General features: G+C 40.7%; 2 protein-coding genes across 4 annotated transcripts; both read left to right on the top strand.

Annotated features, from left to right (window-relative positions):
- The first annotated feature begins 134 nt into the window (after positions 1-134).
- ska3 (spindle and kinetochore associated complex subunit 3) lies at positions 135-6528 on the top strand. Of its 3 annotated transcripts, XM_044366364.1 has the most exons (12): positions 135-359; positions 476-560; positions 663-724; positions 1130-1301; positions 1419-1854; positions 2012-2076; positions 2340-2539; positions 2727-2927; positions 3841-4023; positions 4501-4580; positions 5125-5264; positions 5906-6528. In XM_044366364.1, the coding sequence occupies exons 3-12, from the start codon at positions 680-682 to the stop codon at positions 6049-6051; spliced, it is 1668 nt and encodes a 555-aa protein (XP_044222299.1). In that variant the 5' UTR covers positions 135-359; positions 476-560; positions 663-679; the 3' UTR covers positions 6052-6528. The 3 variants fall into 3 exon arrangements, with proteins under 3 accessions (XP_044222299.1, XP_044222298.1, XP_044222297.1); XM_044366363.1 differs by lacking the exon at positions 135-359 and having other exon boundaries at positions 366-560; positions 2343-2539; XM_044366362.1 differs by lacking the exon at positions 135-359 and having other exon boundaries at positions 366-560.
- A 161-nt stretch (positions 6529-6689) lies between these two features.
- Positions 6690-13540, top strand: LOC122992533. The gene is made up of 2 exons (XM_044366365.1): positions 6690-7874; positions 8775-13540. The coding sequence occupies exons 1-2, from the start codon at positions 7697-7699 to the stop codon at positions 10106-10108; spliced, it is 1512 nt and encodes a 503-aa protein (XP_044222300.1). The 5' UTR covers positions 6690-7696; the 3' UTR covers positions 10109-13540.
- The last annotated feature ends 1038 nt before the right edge of the window (positions 13541-14578 follow it).

The following is a 14578-nucleotide window of genomic DNA, read 5'->3' as shown; positions in this document are numbered from 1 at the left end:
AAGAGAAATAAACCACAAATTTCAAGATAGGGGGCGCTAGTGTGAGACTTTCATGCCCAGCGCATAAAAACCAACAAAGAAGAAAATTGTGTTCCTTGTGTGGCCGGAAGGCATAATTTCTTTTTTTCTATGGTTTCTTCCCACCCGCATTCTGTGATTAAGACGTTCTGCGAGTAAGAATATCAGGGATTGGTTTACCCTGATATTCTTACCCTAACTTTCACTCCTCGTGCCTAAATCTAACCAATCTTAACAACGAAGGCAACGAGTATTAGCCAATCAGAGGCAGAGGAGGGCGGGTCTTCGCTTAATGCGGGTGGGAAAAAATAAGGCAGCCGGAAGAGGCGCGAAAATTGAAGGTAGGGAATAGAACATAAACTAACGGCTCGGCAGCACAGTTGCAGGAATTGGTCGGGATTTTGATGCATAACACTCTTGTCTGAAAATGGACCCGACGGCGCGGTTCTTCACCAAGTTGAGGAAGCTGGCGGTGACTCTGGAAACAGAAACTGGAAAGCTTCAGCACTCCTTTGAAAACCGCAACAACGACGATGACAGCGGTAAGTGACACACTGACAAGCAAGCCCCGCTGTCCAGCCCTGACAGACTATGTATAAACCATTAACATTTTGTCAATATAACTGTTAATGTTCACATTTCAGAAACAACGGCGAAAGCAATGCGAGCATATCACGAACTGAACTGTGACGTCAAGAACTTCAAGGTATGATTCCCAAACGCCAAACTCTTTTAAAATCTCACATTTTAATGTCACACCGTTTTAAGCAAATCATTAAAACGTTTTAACAAAGCAATTAACGTGTGTTCCGTTTAGACGGAATGTGCCAGGATGTACAACGTTGAATACATCGATATAGTGTTAACATATAGTAACTTATCTGTAGTGTAACTTTTCTTACAGTTAGAGTTGAGATGTTGTTAAAATAAACTCGTTGCCTCGCTACATCCAGAATGAATGATTTTTTTCTCATCATGAAGGTTTGTAAACACTTCACAAAGACTTTAAAAGTGCTATTCCTTCAACACTCTATCTGCAACATCAGCCACTATATCTCTATTAACTTTTAAAAGGAGAATTCACATCATCTCCGGTCTGGTCTTCAAATAGGTGCAGGTGCAGGATCAGGTGGCTCAGCAGAAAGCACAGGTGAACGAGGTGAGCAGCTTCATTAAGGCCTGCAGGGTGATGGAGAAGAAGGTCACTGATGACATCCAGAGAATAAAGGGACACTGGGAAAAATACGGCTACCAGTCTCCCAGAGATACCCAGAGACCAAACAGTAAGTAATGACTGTATCAGTGGGAGTCAAACATTGTGGACTGTTATTAGTTTATCTGTTTCTGGGTTTCATGTTATTTTCTCTGTATAGTTATATTTATAACTGCTTCTTACACAGAATCCAAAGTTCAGGAGTCAGAGGCGGAAGACGAAGCAGCGGATGAAAATGAAAACAAGTCAGGAGAAGAGGAGGAAAGCCAGGAGGAGTCTGGAGTGAGCCATTCTCCTGCGGGACCACCACCCTTCACTGACTTGCTGCGAACCCCGCAGCTCTCTGACTTCGGACTGTCTGAGATGCAGCTGAAGAGAACCCTGGCTGGGACAGAATGGTGCGCTGAAGTGCCGCCTATGCCTGAGATGAGCCTCCCTCAACCCACACTCAACACGCCAGCAACACCACCCATGCCCATAACTCCCAAATGTGCTCTGCGGATGGATGAGGATGAGCTGCAACCACCCCAGATGCATGACTTTGGCATTTCTGAGCACACCATGTGTCTGAACAATGACTTCACCATGGACTTGTTCCGGAAGAACGTTGAGAAGCCCCAAAGGTACAGCATAATGACCATTACGTAATGTGTACAGTATATAACCTTTATTGATCTCTACTAGCAACATGCAGGATTTGCAACAGCACTGCTAGAGTTGTTTTTACAGTCTATACTCACTGCCTCCTGCTCCTGTATCCATGTCTTCTGCCTTCCTCAGCAAACCAACGCAGGACCTCCCAGTACCACCAGTGAACTCTCTGATGGAGAGTTTGCAGACAAAAGGTATGAAATTGTTTGCAGTCTATGCCTTGTTTCTGACCAGGCATCCTTGGGTTTAATATTTTCCTAATAGCTGTAATAGCTGGAAGTCTGATCATTTTAGACTCACACATAGGAGTGGGTATCCCTCTAAATGTTTCAATAATGGTGTCAATATGATTTTTAAAGAATCTGCAAAATTGTGATTTAAATGAGGAACTACTTGTATAGACCTTAGATCTCAGCTTTACTTTCCCACTGTACCACACTGTTCTCATTCCCTTTAGCAGACAACTTGGACTCTCCAGAGCCGCCCGTGTTTTGCACCCCGGGGTTCAAGATCAAAAAGACAAATGCTCATTGCACCCCGTCTGCACAAGGGGGCGGTGACCCAGAATCCCCTGGTTGCCCTGGAAACCTGCCCACCACCCCTGAGGTCCCAGAGTTTAAAACCCCATACGTGAACCGTCTGGTCAGCACCAAAAAGGTATTACTAATTTTTGAGTGAAATATTTAAATTCCGATATTTTTTTAGATTTTTCTTTTATCCTGACATCTTAAAATCGATTTTAGCTGATACCAATGTGAACAAAATTTCTTCATTTCCCTGTTCAGACTCACTGAACCACAGAATTGCTGCTCATTGTGTGTGCCTTCTTGCATATGTTTTGCAGAGTGCACGACAGCCTGAGCCTATCAACATGCAAGCTGACGATGACAGCCACACCTTCGAATTTCCAACTCATCATGCAGCAACCGGCTCCAAACGCAAGTGGGAATACGATGTCCCAGAGATATCCATCATAGGTGTGGAGGACAAGCAGACGCTGGAGATGCCTAACCTTGAGTCTGTTTTGGGAAACTCTTTACAAAGTGTAAGCGTGAAGCATCATTGGTGAAATTTCTATTTCCACAAGTCACACTGACTGCTGTGTTGCAAAATTGACTATATTTTTAGACACGCTAGCGGCATGGCTCTAGGGATGGAAATGTCGGGCTGTCAGTTGGTTGTTCCACCACTTTGTATTAGACTGAAATATCTCGACAAGCGTCAGATGGATTGCCAAAAGATTCACTAGCAAGGATTTATGATAATTCCTCACCTTAATATGGACTAACTAATCACTTGCTCATATAGAGTTTACAAATATAAAACAGAATTTTCTGGATTCTTGATTAGGTGTCCAAACACCACCAGTGTTAGAACCCTATTGTATTTGTCCTGGCTTTCTATTTTTAGATAGATTATGATACACTATAGAGGGTATTATTGCCCTAAAATAGCAAAAAAATGATTGTACATTTAACATTTTGGAAAGCAAATCTTGTAAACAACTTATATCAGTTCAACAAAGCACACAAATCAGCAGCAACGCAGAATTGCAAATGACTAAAATACACACAAAACATTTCTATGTACCAATTTATCAATAAATGTATCACAAGGTAATTATACAAAATATACTGTATTATACTTGTCCCGCACCTGGTCAGTCATGTGGGGCCAGAGAGCCAGGATTCATCATAATTGTTGTTGACTTCTGTACAGTGAAAAACAGATAAAATTGAGGCCATACAACAGCAGCCTTTGGTTGTTTGTTGTTTATTGAGAATGTAGAAAAGCGGTGGCATCAGAGGAAGCTCTGGTTAGGTTAAGATGTTGGCTGGTGAACAGCGAACACACCACGTGATGTTTTATCACTACTGTTTTTTCCTGTCCAGCAGAGACTGTTTTGTCGAGCTGATCTAATTGTTTGCCGTTTTACCTGTCTTCCTGTTTGCCTCTAGAAAAGTGCAAAAAAGTTTAGTGAATTTGAAAACGTAGCTAAGGATCCCACTGTCAGCCGTCTGGAGCTGGATGGACCCACTCAGCAGTTCAACTTGGGGACACCTTGCATCAGGGGGGACTACCAAGATCCCAGCACCCCAGAGAGGCCAGACCTCAGCTCTGTTACACAGGACATCTGTAAAGTAAGTCTTTTTTTTCCATGAATAGCACATCTTTCCATTGAAAAGACTGCTTGTAGTTTTTGTCCTAGCTGATTTACTACCAATATTGTATATTTCTGATAAGTTTTTGTAACGTAAGTTTTTAGATTTAAATTTATTGTCCTGCCTTCAAGCAGTCTGGGTTCATTTCTTGCCATTACAAAAAAACTTCTTAAAATCTGTTTGACACAGGAATCAAATAACTTTTAATCTTTTTGCTAAATAAAAATGTGTAAGATTCCTGACTTTCAAAACTCATAAAAAAAACCCTGAAAATAGTGATGCCTAAGCATACGCTACATGTACAGAATGTCATAGCCAGATTTCTAACTGGTAAAATTCAACATTCCTGCCATTCTCTGCAACTACATTTACATATATTAGGGTTTACTATGAAGTATATTCATAATCTGCTTCTTTTGTACCTTTTTAACATATGATTTCTCTTTTATTTTGTAGCTTGTGTCCCAAACTCACTTGAAGAAAGCGACCACGGAAGTTGAGAATCCACATGTCAGACCAGAAAAAGCTAAAAACAGGTGAATTAGCTGAGAAAACAACACCTTCCCCTTTACGTGCCCGTACTTATCAGTCATAAACATTTGTCCACGACTACAACTCCTCCTGTGGGCGTCCTTAAGTGGAGGCAGGTGTTTCAGCAGATCATGAATGACAGTGTAGGAGAACTCAGTTGCAGTAATATAAAATATGTCTTCATAGGAGAAGTTATAAATGATAAGTACTGTACATTAATATATGCTTAAAATGTCCTTAAATCTGCTAGTGTTATAAATCATTGCTTATATGCTTATAAATGCTAAATATGGGGAGTTAAAGTAAAGCGTTACCAGATTTTTATAGAATCTCCCTCCTGAAGTTGCAGACCAGCAGACAGCTGCAGGGTTGTAGAAAAGAATATTAAAGATGTTGAGGAAAGTACTAACATTTGTCTCGCATGTTTAGATGATGATTCATGTTTTTAGTTCCATCTACCGTGTTGTTTTATTTATGCTGTCCTGATAGCATTCATGCATGTAGATTTTTTTAAAAACTTATTTGTATTTTAACTGTCCTTCCATGCAGTCCTCTCTCCAGAGTTGTGACTTTGTCTCTGGTGTCAGAGAGCGAGTTTCAGAGTTTACCAAGCTACCTGAGGCAGATGACTCTGCACAACCTCAACCAGACAGTCCACAACATCAACAACTTCATGGCAGAGTGTCGAGGTCAGTCTGTGGGGTTTACTGGGGGGTGACACTGACAGTAGATTGAGTGGGAATGAAGTAAGGAATGAATTTATAATTTGAATATTTACAGCTGCGATTAATGATTGTTTTCATTATCAATTAATCTGCAAACCATTTTCTTGATTATCGTTTGGTCTATGAAAAATGGTGGAAAATGCTCATCACATTTCCACAGAGTTCTTGCTCATGTCATCAAATGTTTTTGTTTTAGTAACTCGTAACACTGAAGAAGCTGCAACCAGAACTTTATCAAAATGAACTGTCGCTCAAAACCCAGTCAAGACTACACAGAGACCAAAACAAGGCGATTCCTCCAGTTTAAGTGCATAAAATAAAACGGAAAGGCAGATTATACAGATATAGCCAAATATTGTTGGTTTCATACTCGTGGTAACTCGTAACATTCAGACAGCTTTTGTTATTCACTTGAAAAACAACTAATTCTACCAAATAACTTTACAGCCAAGCAAAATAAAGTATGTCAGGACCAGAGGTTGCTGTGATAATATCGTTGGTACCTAGAAAAAGAAACAATATGGGACCTATTAAGAAAACTTTTTGGACTTGCAGCTGCTGTCTAATGCATCTAACCCGTGGCTGTTCTGTGGTGCCCTCTGCAGGAAAAAAAACAGAGTTTCAGATGGAGGAGCTGAGGAGGATTACCAGTGTTGGAACCAAGACCCCTGTATACATCCTGTGTCTAAGCGAGCTCAAGAGGCTGGAGCATGTTGGAGGGTCTGTGTACAAACTGAACTTACACAACTGAAGGTGGCTTGGATATATCACACTTTTTGTGACTGAGATCTGGTCTCAACCCAACTCACAAAAGCCTTCTTATACTTTCATCTTCTAGTCATAGAGATTCTGGACTCTGGCAACCTCTGACTTCACTACATTACAAGAGAACTGCAGCTAATTAAATTTAAACTAAGATAGCCAAATACAAGCATGATGACATCTTTATCTAGAAGGTCTAGACTGTAAATAGTTCTTATGCATGACTGGTAAATAATTTGCACTTTTATAGATTTGTTATAGATTGCTGCACATTGCTGCACATACAGTATAAAATGCCTCATTCAAATTTATTGTGTTTTTATTGTGTTACATTTAAAGCAAAAACGAAGTATAACAATAAAATGTCAAGCTGATGATGGATAAAAGAAGTAAACTTTGATATTGCTGATATTGTGTGATCTGAACTCTAGTAGACAGCATGAAAAATGAAAGCCAAAACAGTAGAGCCTGATGTCACTCAGTAGTCCCAGATTTCCACCATCGCCAGCGTGTAATAAAAGTCTTGCAATGACCGGGGGGACGCTGGCTGTCAAATGTGTTCAAAATTCTTTCAAGAGTTTGAAGTTGCAGGTGATCCCTGCCACAGCTCAGCACAGTATCTACACGTAGTAAGCCACAATATAATGAAAATATATAGTAATATAATACAGTAAAAACACACTAAGAAATATGTCAACTTATGTACAAACTTGAATTATATATGAGGTAGTATATATCTGAAAGTATTTGTAGTAGAGCTGTGCAAATGGCATTGTAAACATATGGCAATAGTGCAAAAATGACAACATGGGAAAACTCATCTCATCAGCAGGATCATATGATATGATGGAAAGCTCCAGGACAGCTACTTAATGGACCTTGTGGTTAGATTGTTTTGTTGTCTACTGTAGGATGGAGTACAGTATTGAGTAGACTCCCTTCATTGACAAAGAGGGGCCCTGCTGAAACCATGAAAAACATCCCCAGAACAAAAGTACACAAAAGTTTATGGACAGCTGGTGTCCACATACTTTTGGCCATATAATCTAAGTTAGATTTGGTCTTTTTAATGTGGGCATATGGTAAACATGTTAAATAAAACAGTGACATTCATCCCTCCATTATCTTCAAAGCCCAGTTGTTGAGGATAAGGAGAACCACACTATATACTGCTGTTAAGACCGGCACAATCACTTATCTGCACTGAATGTAAGCCAGATGTTATATTCCCCAATTATTTATTTCTAAGCAACAGCTGCCGCTGTAGCACGGTGACATTTTCAACAAGCACGCTGTCTGGTTGTACTGAGTTAGTTAGTGAGCAACAGCATCCAGCACAGGCATCGCGGACGTCCACTAACGCTAATGCCATTTAATGCGATTTCACCAATATTTGGTCTGATTATTTATCATTTCACACCATTAGCTTTGTTTCAGCGCGGCGTGAGTGAAAGATCGTATGTCAGTGACGTCACACCGTGCTGGTGCAATTAGATCGTTGAACGCAAACGACCGATGATGACGGTGCTACCGTTTTTTTTCTTTCACCGACTGGCTGTGTCGGCCACCATTTTGGGAGTCAAAACACCCAACAAATAGTAGCGCACACCTCCACGCTTCTCCGTGGCCTTACTATGGTGCACACATGTGTGGTGGCAGGCTGTAGGAACAGAAGGACGCCCGGCACCACCTTATCTTTCTACCGTTTCCCCCGGGACCCCGAGAGGAAGCAGCGCTGGATAGCTGCTGTGAACCGGGAGGGCTGGGTGCCCAACGACGGCAGTCGGCTGTGTAGTACTCACTTCATCTCAGGTATGAATGCAGTACAACTACACTACAGCAGAAAGTACCACAGTTTGTTTTCTTACACATCACATTTCTGTCGTTGGAATTCCTCAGAGAGATAAATCCCGAGAGGCTGAAAGTGCATTTTCTTTAGTTTCACTTTTTGTGGTTTGATAAAATGTGACGCTAGTGAGTACAGTGTCATATTTGGCCTCACTTTTATTTTCGGGCTACCACTAGGCCTGTATAGTTAGTTCTCTATCGATTAATCTATTATGTTTGATTAGACAATAATTAACTCTTTCAATTAGCTTACCCTTAACAAGTTGACATTTCCGAATTATAAATACTTTGCCTACCAGCTTGTTATGATTTGAGCCAGTTCTGTTTTCTTCTCTGTAAAATAAGGAGATTTGTGTTATATCTACATCTGTTTCTCTGGTGCCTGCATATTTTCAATATTGTGAGTTTCCATGCTATTCTTGATGTAAAGTTATTGTTAACACCTATTAGTGATTTATTACATGAACATGCATCACAGAGTTTTTTCTCTCAGGTTTGTACGTTGTAATTTAAGTGTCATACAAAATGTTGCACTACAGTAATTCATAACATTAAGAATTTGTCTATTAGTAAAGAAAATACTTTGGCTTAGCAGCACTGTGGTTTGAATCCTGAGCCAACCCTAAAAATCAGTTACCCTTTCAGCTCTTATCAAACCGCTCACTTTGCTCTTTTTGGGTGTGACAATGTGCCAGCTTAGGTGGGGAAAAACATGGCTGCTTGCCCAGTACAATTTGTCCTCATTTACTCTACTGACTAAGGTAGAGTTTTATTGGTGAAAGTGCCATGGAAAGACATTTCCATTTTTCTCAATATTTTTTTCACTGCCTTCCTGTTTACTACATCCTCTCTTTCCACATGCAGGTAAACAGGTGAAGAACCCACGTTCGCCAGATTATGTTCCTTCTGTGTTCACGACAGCTCCCTTGTCCCCAGAGATGAAGGAGCCGGGTGCCTTAGAGATTCTGGACAAGCAGGAAGCACGAGTGGAGGCGGCCAACGCCTTGTTGTTCCTGCAGGGCCAGGGCAGGTCGGTGGTGGGCGAGCGGGGTCAGGCTGAACATCCTGCGGAGAGGGAGCAGGAGGCTGTGGTGGAGGAAAGTGCCTCCTCTTCCCTCAGCACTGATGAAGACGACGAAGATGATGATGAATCTGTGAGTGACAGCAAGAAAGGAAAGTTTGCTCAGACGTCTGATACACCGGTTAACTTTGATGACATCCTGAAAGCCTTGAAGAAGGAGAACCAGACTCTCAGGGAGTCTGTGGAGAAAATGTCCCTCTCTGAGAACTCCTTGAGGAACGATGCAGAGAAGGTGAAGTTTTACACCGGTTTACCCAACTACTTTGTTTTAGAGACAGTCATGTGGCTGCTGGCACCTCATATGGATGGTATCAAGAACATGAAGCTCTCCAAGTTCCAGCAGCTTCTGCTGACACTGATGCGACTCCGTCTGGACCTCCGCAACCAAGACCTGGCCTACCGCTTTGGTGTCAAAGTCGGCACGGTAACCAGAACCGTGCATCGGATGGTCAACATCATGTCCTCCACTCTGGTGCCCACAGCTGTCTTCTGGCCCTCCAGAGCCGAGCTGCGGAAAAACCTCCCGGCGGCCCTGCACTCGTCCTACCCTGACTGCGCGGTCATCATAGACTGTTTCATGGTGCCTTTTGAGGAGCCGGTTTCCCGGGGCAACGACCAGCAGCAACAACAGGTGGTGGGGACAAGTTGTAACGTGTTAAAATATCTGATTGGTGTGGCTCCGCAGGGCGTTGTCACCTTCGTCTCTAGGGGTGTGCTGGGAAACGTCAGCGACAAGAGCCTGGCTGAGGGCTGCGGGTTTCTGTGCAAGCTTCTGCCAGGCGATGTCGTATTGGCGAGTCGAGATCTCGACATCGCTGATTCTGTGGCTGCCCGCGGGGCCCTGTTTAAAATCGCTGGCAGCTACCAAGGAGAAGCGTACGGGAGCTCAGAGAGCTCACCACTGACTAACGCTTCCTCTGAGACAGTGAGCGTGCAGACGCATGTGAAGAGGGTGATCTCCATGGTGAAGCAGAGGTACGCCATGCTTACAGGTCCTGTGGAGAGCCCCTTTACCACGGCCTCCGAGCGCACGTCGAACCTCTCAACCTTTGATAAGATTGTGCAAGTTGCCTGTGCCTTAAACAACCTGTGCATCTCTGCTGCTCCACTAGAGTGATTCGCACAGAAATGCCTAGTCTTCCTTAATGCTGGTCAGGCACATAAGTTCCCTTTACTGCTTTGGACCTTATTCCATGCTCTCCCACTACATCCTTGTGTCAACAAGACATGATTACTACAGAACACTGATTTATACTCACCCACTTTGATTTACTCAGTCGGTGTATGTGTTACTCCCTGTTATTTATGACAGATCATATTGCAAATACAAGCACTTCTCTCAAAGCCAGAAACCGCACTGCAAAGATGTGATGTCATTAAGTTATGCAACTCAACTAAATGAGGATTTGTTTTGTATTTGAGTTTGGAATGACAATGGCGTGAGTAAAATGCAACTGAAACTCATTGTCATTAGCCATTTGTAAATACTGAGGTATATAAGCGGCAGTGTGGGTGATCCAGGCAAAATGTTCCCACTAATCCCATTTTTTTTTCATTCCCACAAATTCCACAAATCACTGATTCCTCCCTGTATTGTAGAGAGGTGGTTTGTTGGTGAAGCCAGCTGTTTGCCCATTCTGTGTAATATAGAAAAACAAGATCAGTACATACAATACAAAAAGGAAATAAAAGGGGTTCAGACAAGAACAGCATGCACAGTAACACAGCTGTCAGAAGAAGAAGTCTCTCCTGCTTGTTCACCATGCTGGGATAGAAACGTGCCATGGTCAATGACGGTTTTGATAGATTACTGGGTGAAAACTAACCTTTATTTTGGCATTGTCACACATTTTGCTAGCCAACTAGATTTTTAACAATAGGATGACTAGCTACCTGTCAGCACGGACAAACATACCACACACAGACCAATTTGTTTGTGCCAGAGTCTAGTGTTCATTTATCTGTTGTGCTCTCTGGCGTTATAGAAACACAACTCATTTCCAGGGTTTCTGACAACAGCTTCCTTCCTTGGAATGGCAATGTCTACTTCAACAAGGCTACTGGTATTGATGATTTTTACACAAATTGTACAGCCTTCCCTACATGGACTTCTGCTATTGGTTGGTGAAATAACTGAAATGGACCAAATAGAAATATTTTTCACGACAGGTCAAGGTGAGCTATGAGACAGGGCTCATGGAGCGTTAGGCCAGGCGGATGCTTGTCCACTCAGTGGTTCCAACCTCAGCTGTATGATTAAAAATGATGTCAATATTTACTACGCCACAATAGTGTTTAAGGTTTTGCAGGTTACATTTTTAAAAAGTATTGAAGTACAGCATTTCAACAAACAATTACGTCTTCTAATTTAATAGGAAGCTTGAGATTTCTCAAAAATTGTCTTGTTATTGAGGAAGACAAACACCGTTTCCCATCTTTCCACCCTAACCTTCCATAACATATACGTCAGTCTGCAGGGCAAACTCATTAAATACAGCTCAATAGATATGTTCTTTACAGTCATATTGAATCAGAGTATCATAAGAAGTGATTGAAAGAGATGTTATGAGATGGGGTTTTTTTTTTCTCGCTGAAGGCAACCAGTGTTCCCTATGAGTTTTTTTTTTCACAGTGTTGTTTGACGGGGTTTAATTAACACTTTGTTTAGCTGAGCACAACGTCATCTTCAGCAGAATGTACATTGAATTTGTGACAAATGAATTCTCTTTGCCTTTAGGCCATTCAATGTGTTCTGTGTTCTAATTGATCATAAGCGTTTTGGATCACAATTGTATAACAGAGACGTTTGTGTCTGTTAGAGTACAAGGCTGGAGGCTACTTTCAAGACGTCAAGGTTACTCTGCTAAAGAACTGATTTTTTTGATGTTTTTAATAGTTTGTCAAATAACCTGAAAAAATTGTTTTGATATGTGTCTTGGAAAAAAAAAAGATCTCATGATTATTTCAGAGTTGTTTGCATAAGAAGACTGTGCTTCTTGAAATGCCTCTTTGGTTGTCCTCCATTGCTGGTGCCTTAGTTTGTAAAGCTGGTACTGCTGTTACAAATCAGCCTGCGTTTTCTACAGATATTTATTTTTGCATCATACAGTATGCTTTAGACCCTAAATGTGTATGTATACCCAATTAACACTATCGTGTGAAGCATCTTTTATTTGAGGTTTTTATTCCTTGGCATTATTCACTTACCTGTGTGTGTGTGTGTGTGTGTGTGTGTGTGTGTATACAGTTTTAAAAAAATGTTCCTACTTCTTTTTTATGTTTTATAATATTTCCCTTCTAGCATTTAATGTGTATAAATTCCAAATGATGTTATTATACGTAGATTTTAACTTATTTTCACGTATCTCAGAAGTTGTGTGGGATTAAACATTACAACGGCAGTTCTTGTGCTTTGGCTCAGGGCCTGAATTTAATAGCGAACCCGTTTCTTACAGGTTTCCACATGTTAAGAAGCTTGCTGCTGCAGCAGAGACTAATCAGAGACTAAACAGGCTCAGCTCTGGTGTCGAGCTTTAAAAGGTGTTGCGTTGTGTGCAGTGTTGGGTTCAGACAGGCATGCTATGGTAGCACAAAGTGGAATGTGCCTTCTGTTCTCTGGCCTCTGGATGTCCACTCTCATGCATGGCTATGTGTGTCTTTTTTTGACCAGATATGTTCTTCATGTTGTTGTAATGAATGCTGTCGGGGTTCCTTAAGCACATCTTTTTTTCTTGAATTTTCTGCAGGTGAGGTGACATTCTCCTTTTTATTCATCCATGATGGTTATTACTGCTTCTGTTAACTACCCAGTTGGTCTTCTGTTTATTCCAAACAAACCAGGAACATGAAATGCATAAACACCAAGGTTGATGGAAACATTTATAAAGAATTCAGAGATCATTAATGACCTTAAACAGTTTTTATCTTCAGTAATACTTGTGCTTTATTGGATAGCAGACATGCTTCCCTTCAGATGCAATTTTTTTTAAATTACCACACTGTTAACTGTAAATTGATAAACTCAATTAAAGGTTGGTAAATAAAGACTGGAGAGTTTCTGCTTTAAATCCCAGTTTGATTGGGGCAGTTTGGAGGTGGGACCAGTGTTTTCTTAGGATTGTCCTAAACACCTGCTGCTGCTGCTGCTGCTGCTGCTGCTTGTGAAAGCATTAAATGCATCACTTCCTGTGTACTATAGGAAAGATTGTCAAGTAAAACCTGCCAGATACCTGTGTTAGGAATAGTCAATGGAAACAGGTAGAGTGATGCTGATGATACTTCCACTAAGATGATTGATGGTTCACTTTTTATAGACATCTGATAAGCTTCTAGGTTAAGTTTAAACTGGTCAGTATAGATGAATTTTTTGAACCCAATATTTTGTCTAACCAACGTATATCTGTCTCCTCTCACATCTCAAACTACACTTCTGTCATCAAGCCTTTATTGTTCCAGGTGCATGTGCTTACATGATATGTAAAGGTTTCAATTTTTTGTTCAGTTTGTCTTCATTATTGCCTCTGTGACTGAAAAATTAAAGTTTGGGAAATGCAAGAGTCTTTTGATGCTTCTTTTCCAGTTTGTCCATCTGTGCATAAAGGTATTTAAGTTTTCTTTTGAGTATTTTGTCCCCTGTTTTGACCATGTACTTGACAACTGATCGTAGACTATAGACATTTATTTGCTTTTACACTGATTCATGCTTTGCTTTCATTGCTCATCTGTAAAGATTCCTTCCAAGGCTGAAGAGGAGTGACTGAGTAATGTCCTGATATTTTTTCATTTATCAGAGAGAAATGCATTGGAGGAAGCCCCGCCTAGAATATGTGCGGTCAGAGAGGGGGAAAGTAAGAAGTCTCACTCTGCTCCTATTTAAAGCTACTATGTGCATAATTTGGCATTTGCAGCCTTTGGCGCCTCCATGTGGTTATCAACAAAGACATTGTGCGTACATAGTCACTGGGATTGTCTCATTTTTCTTTCAACAAAAACATGTCATTAGAATTATGTGAAAGTTGCTATTAAGTCACATGAAACTCTGCTCTTCGTGGCTTTAAATATCCATCATTCATTGTAATGTGCATTCTGGGACTTTTTTTAGTTTTGTGTTATAATCAGGGCTTGCTAAAAGATATAAAGATATAGCCTAATGATACACTTTGTTCTTTTCCAGTCACCTTTTACAACACTGCCAATGCTTTGCCTTCCTTTATAGACTTATAGTCATTCTGAAGTTTCCTGGCTGACAGTAAAAGTAACTTTTTTTAGTGTCCTCTTTGAGAATAATTCAGTTTTCATAATGGTTGAAATCATTTGAGTAGTAATCACATGCATGGTGTAACATGTTATAAATTAGATTTCAAAACTTTGCTAAGAATCATGTAAGTTACCTAAAGACAGTTTAAGTTCATATAAAATTGAAATAAAGTGAATTTTAAGATTTGACATCACATAAATATTTTAAAGATTGTTTAAAAAAAAACAAACAAAATATTACCATGTTTCCCATTAACAAACTCGTCGTATATTATCATTTACGTAGCCTGTGTGCTGAGATCACTTTCGAAATGACTGTTCAGTGAGATAT

Source organism: Thunnus albacares, chromosome 11, assembly GCF_914725855.1.
Source record: "Thunnus albacares chromosome 11, fThuAlb1.1, whole genome shotgun sequence".
Classification (NCBI taxonomy): Eukaryota; Metazoa; Chordata; class Actinopteri; order Scombriformes; family Scombridae; genus Thunnus; species Thunnus albacares.
This window is presented reverse-complemented; position numbering and strand designations above follow the sequence as displayed.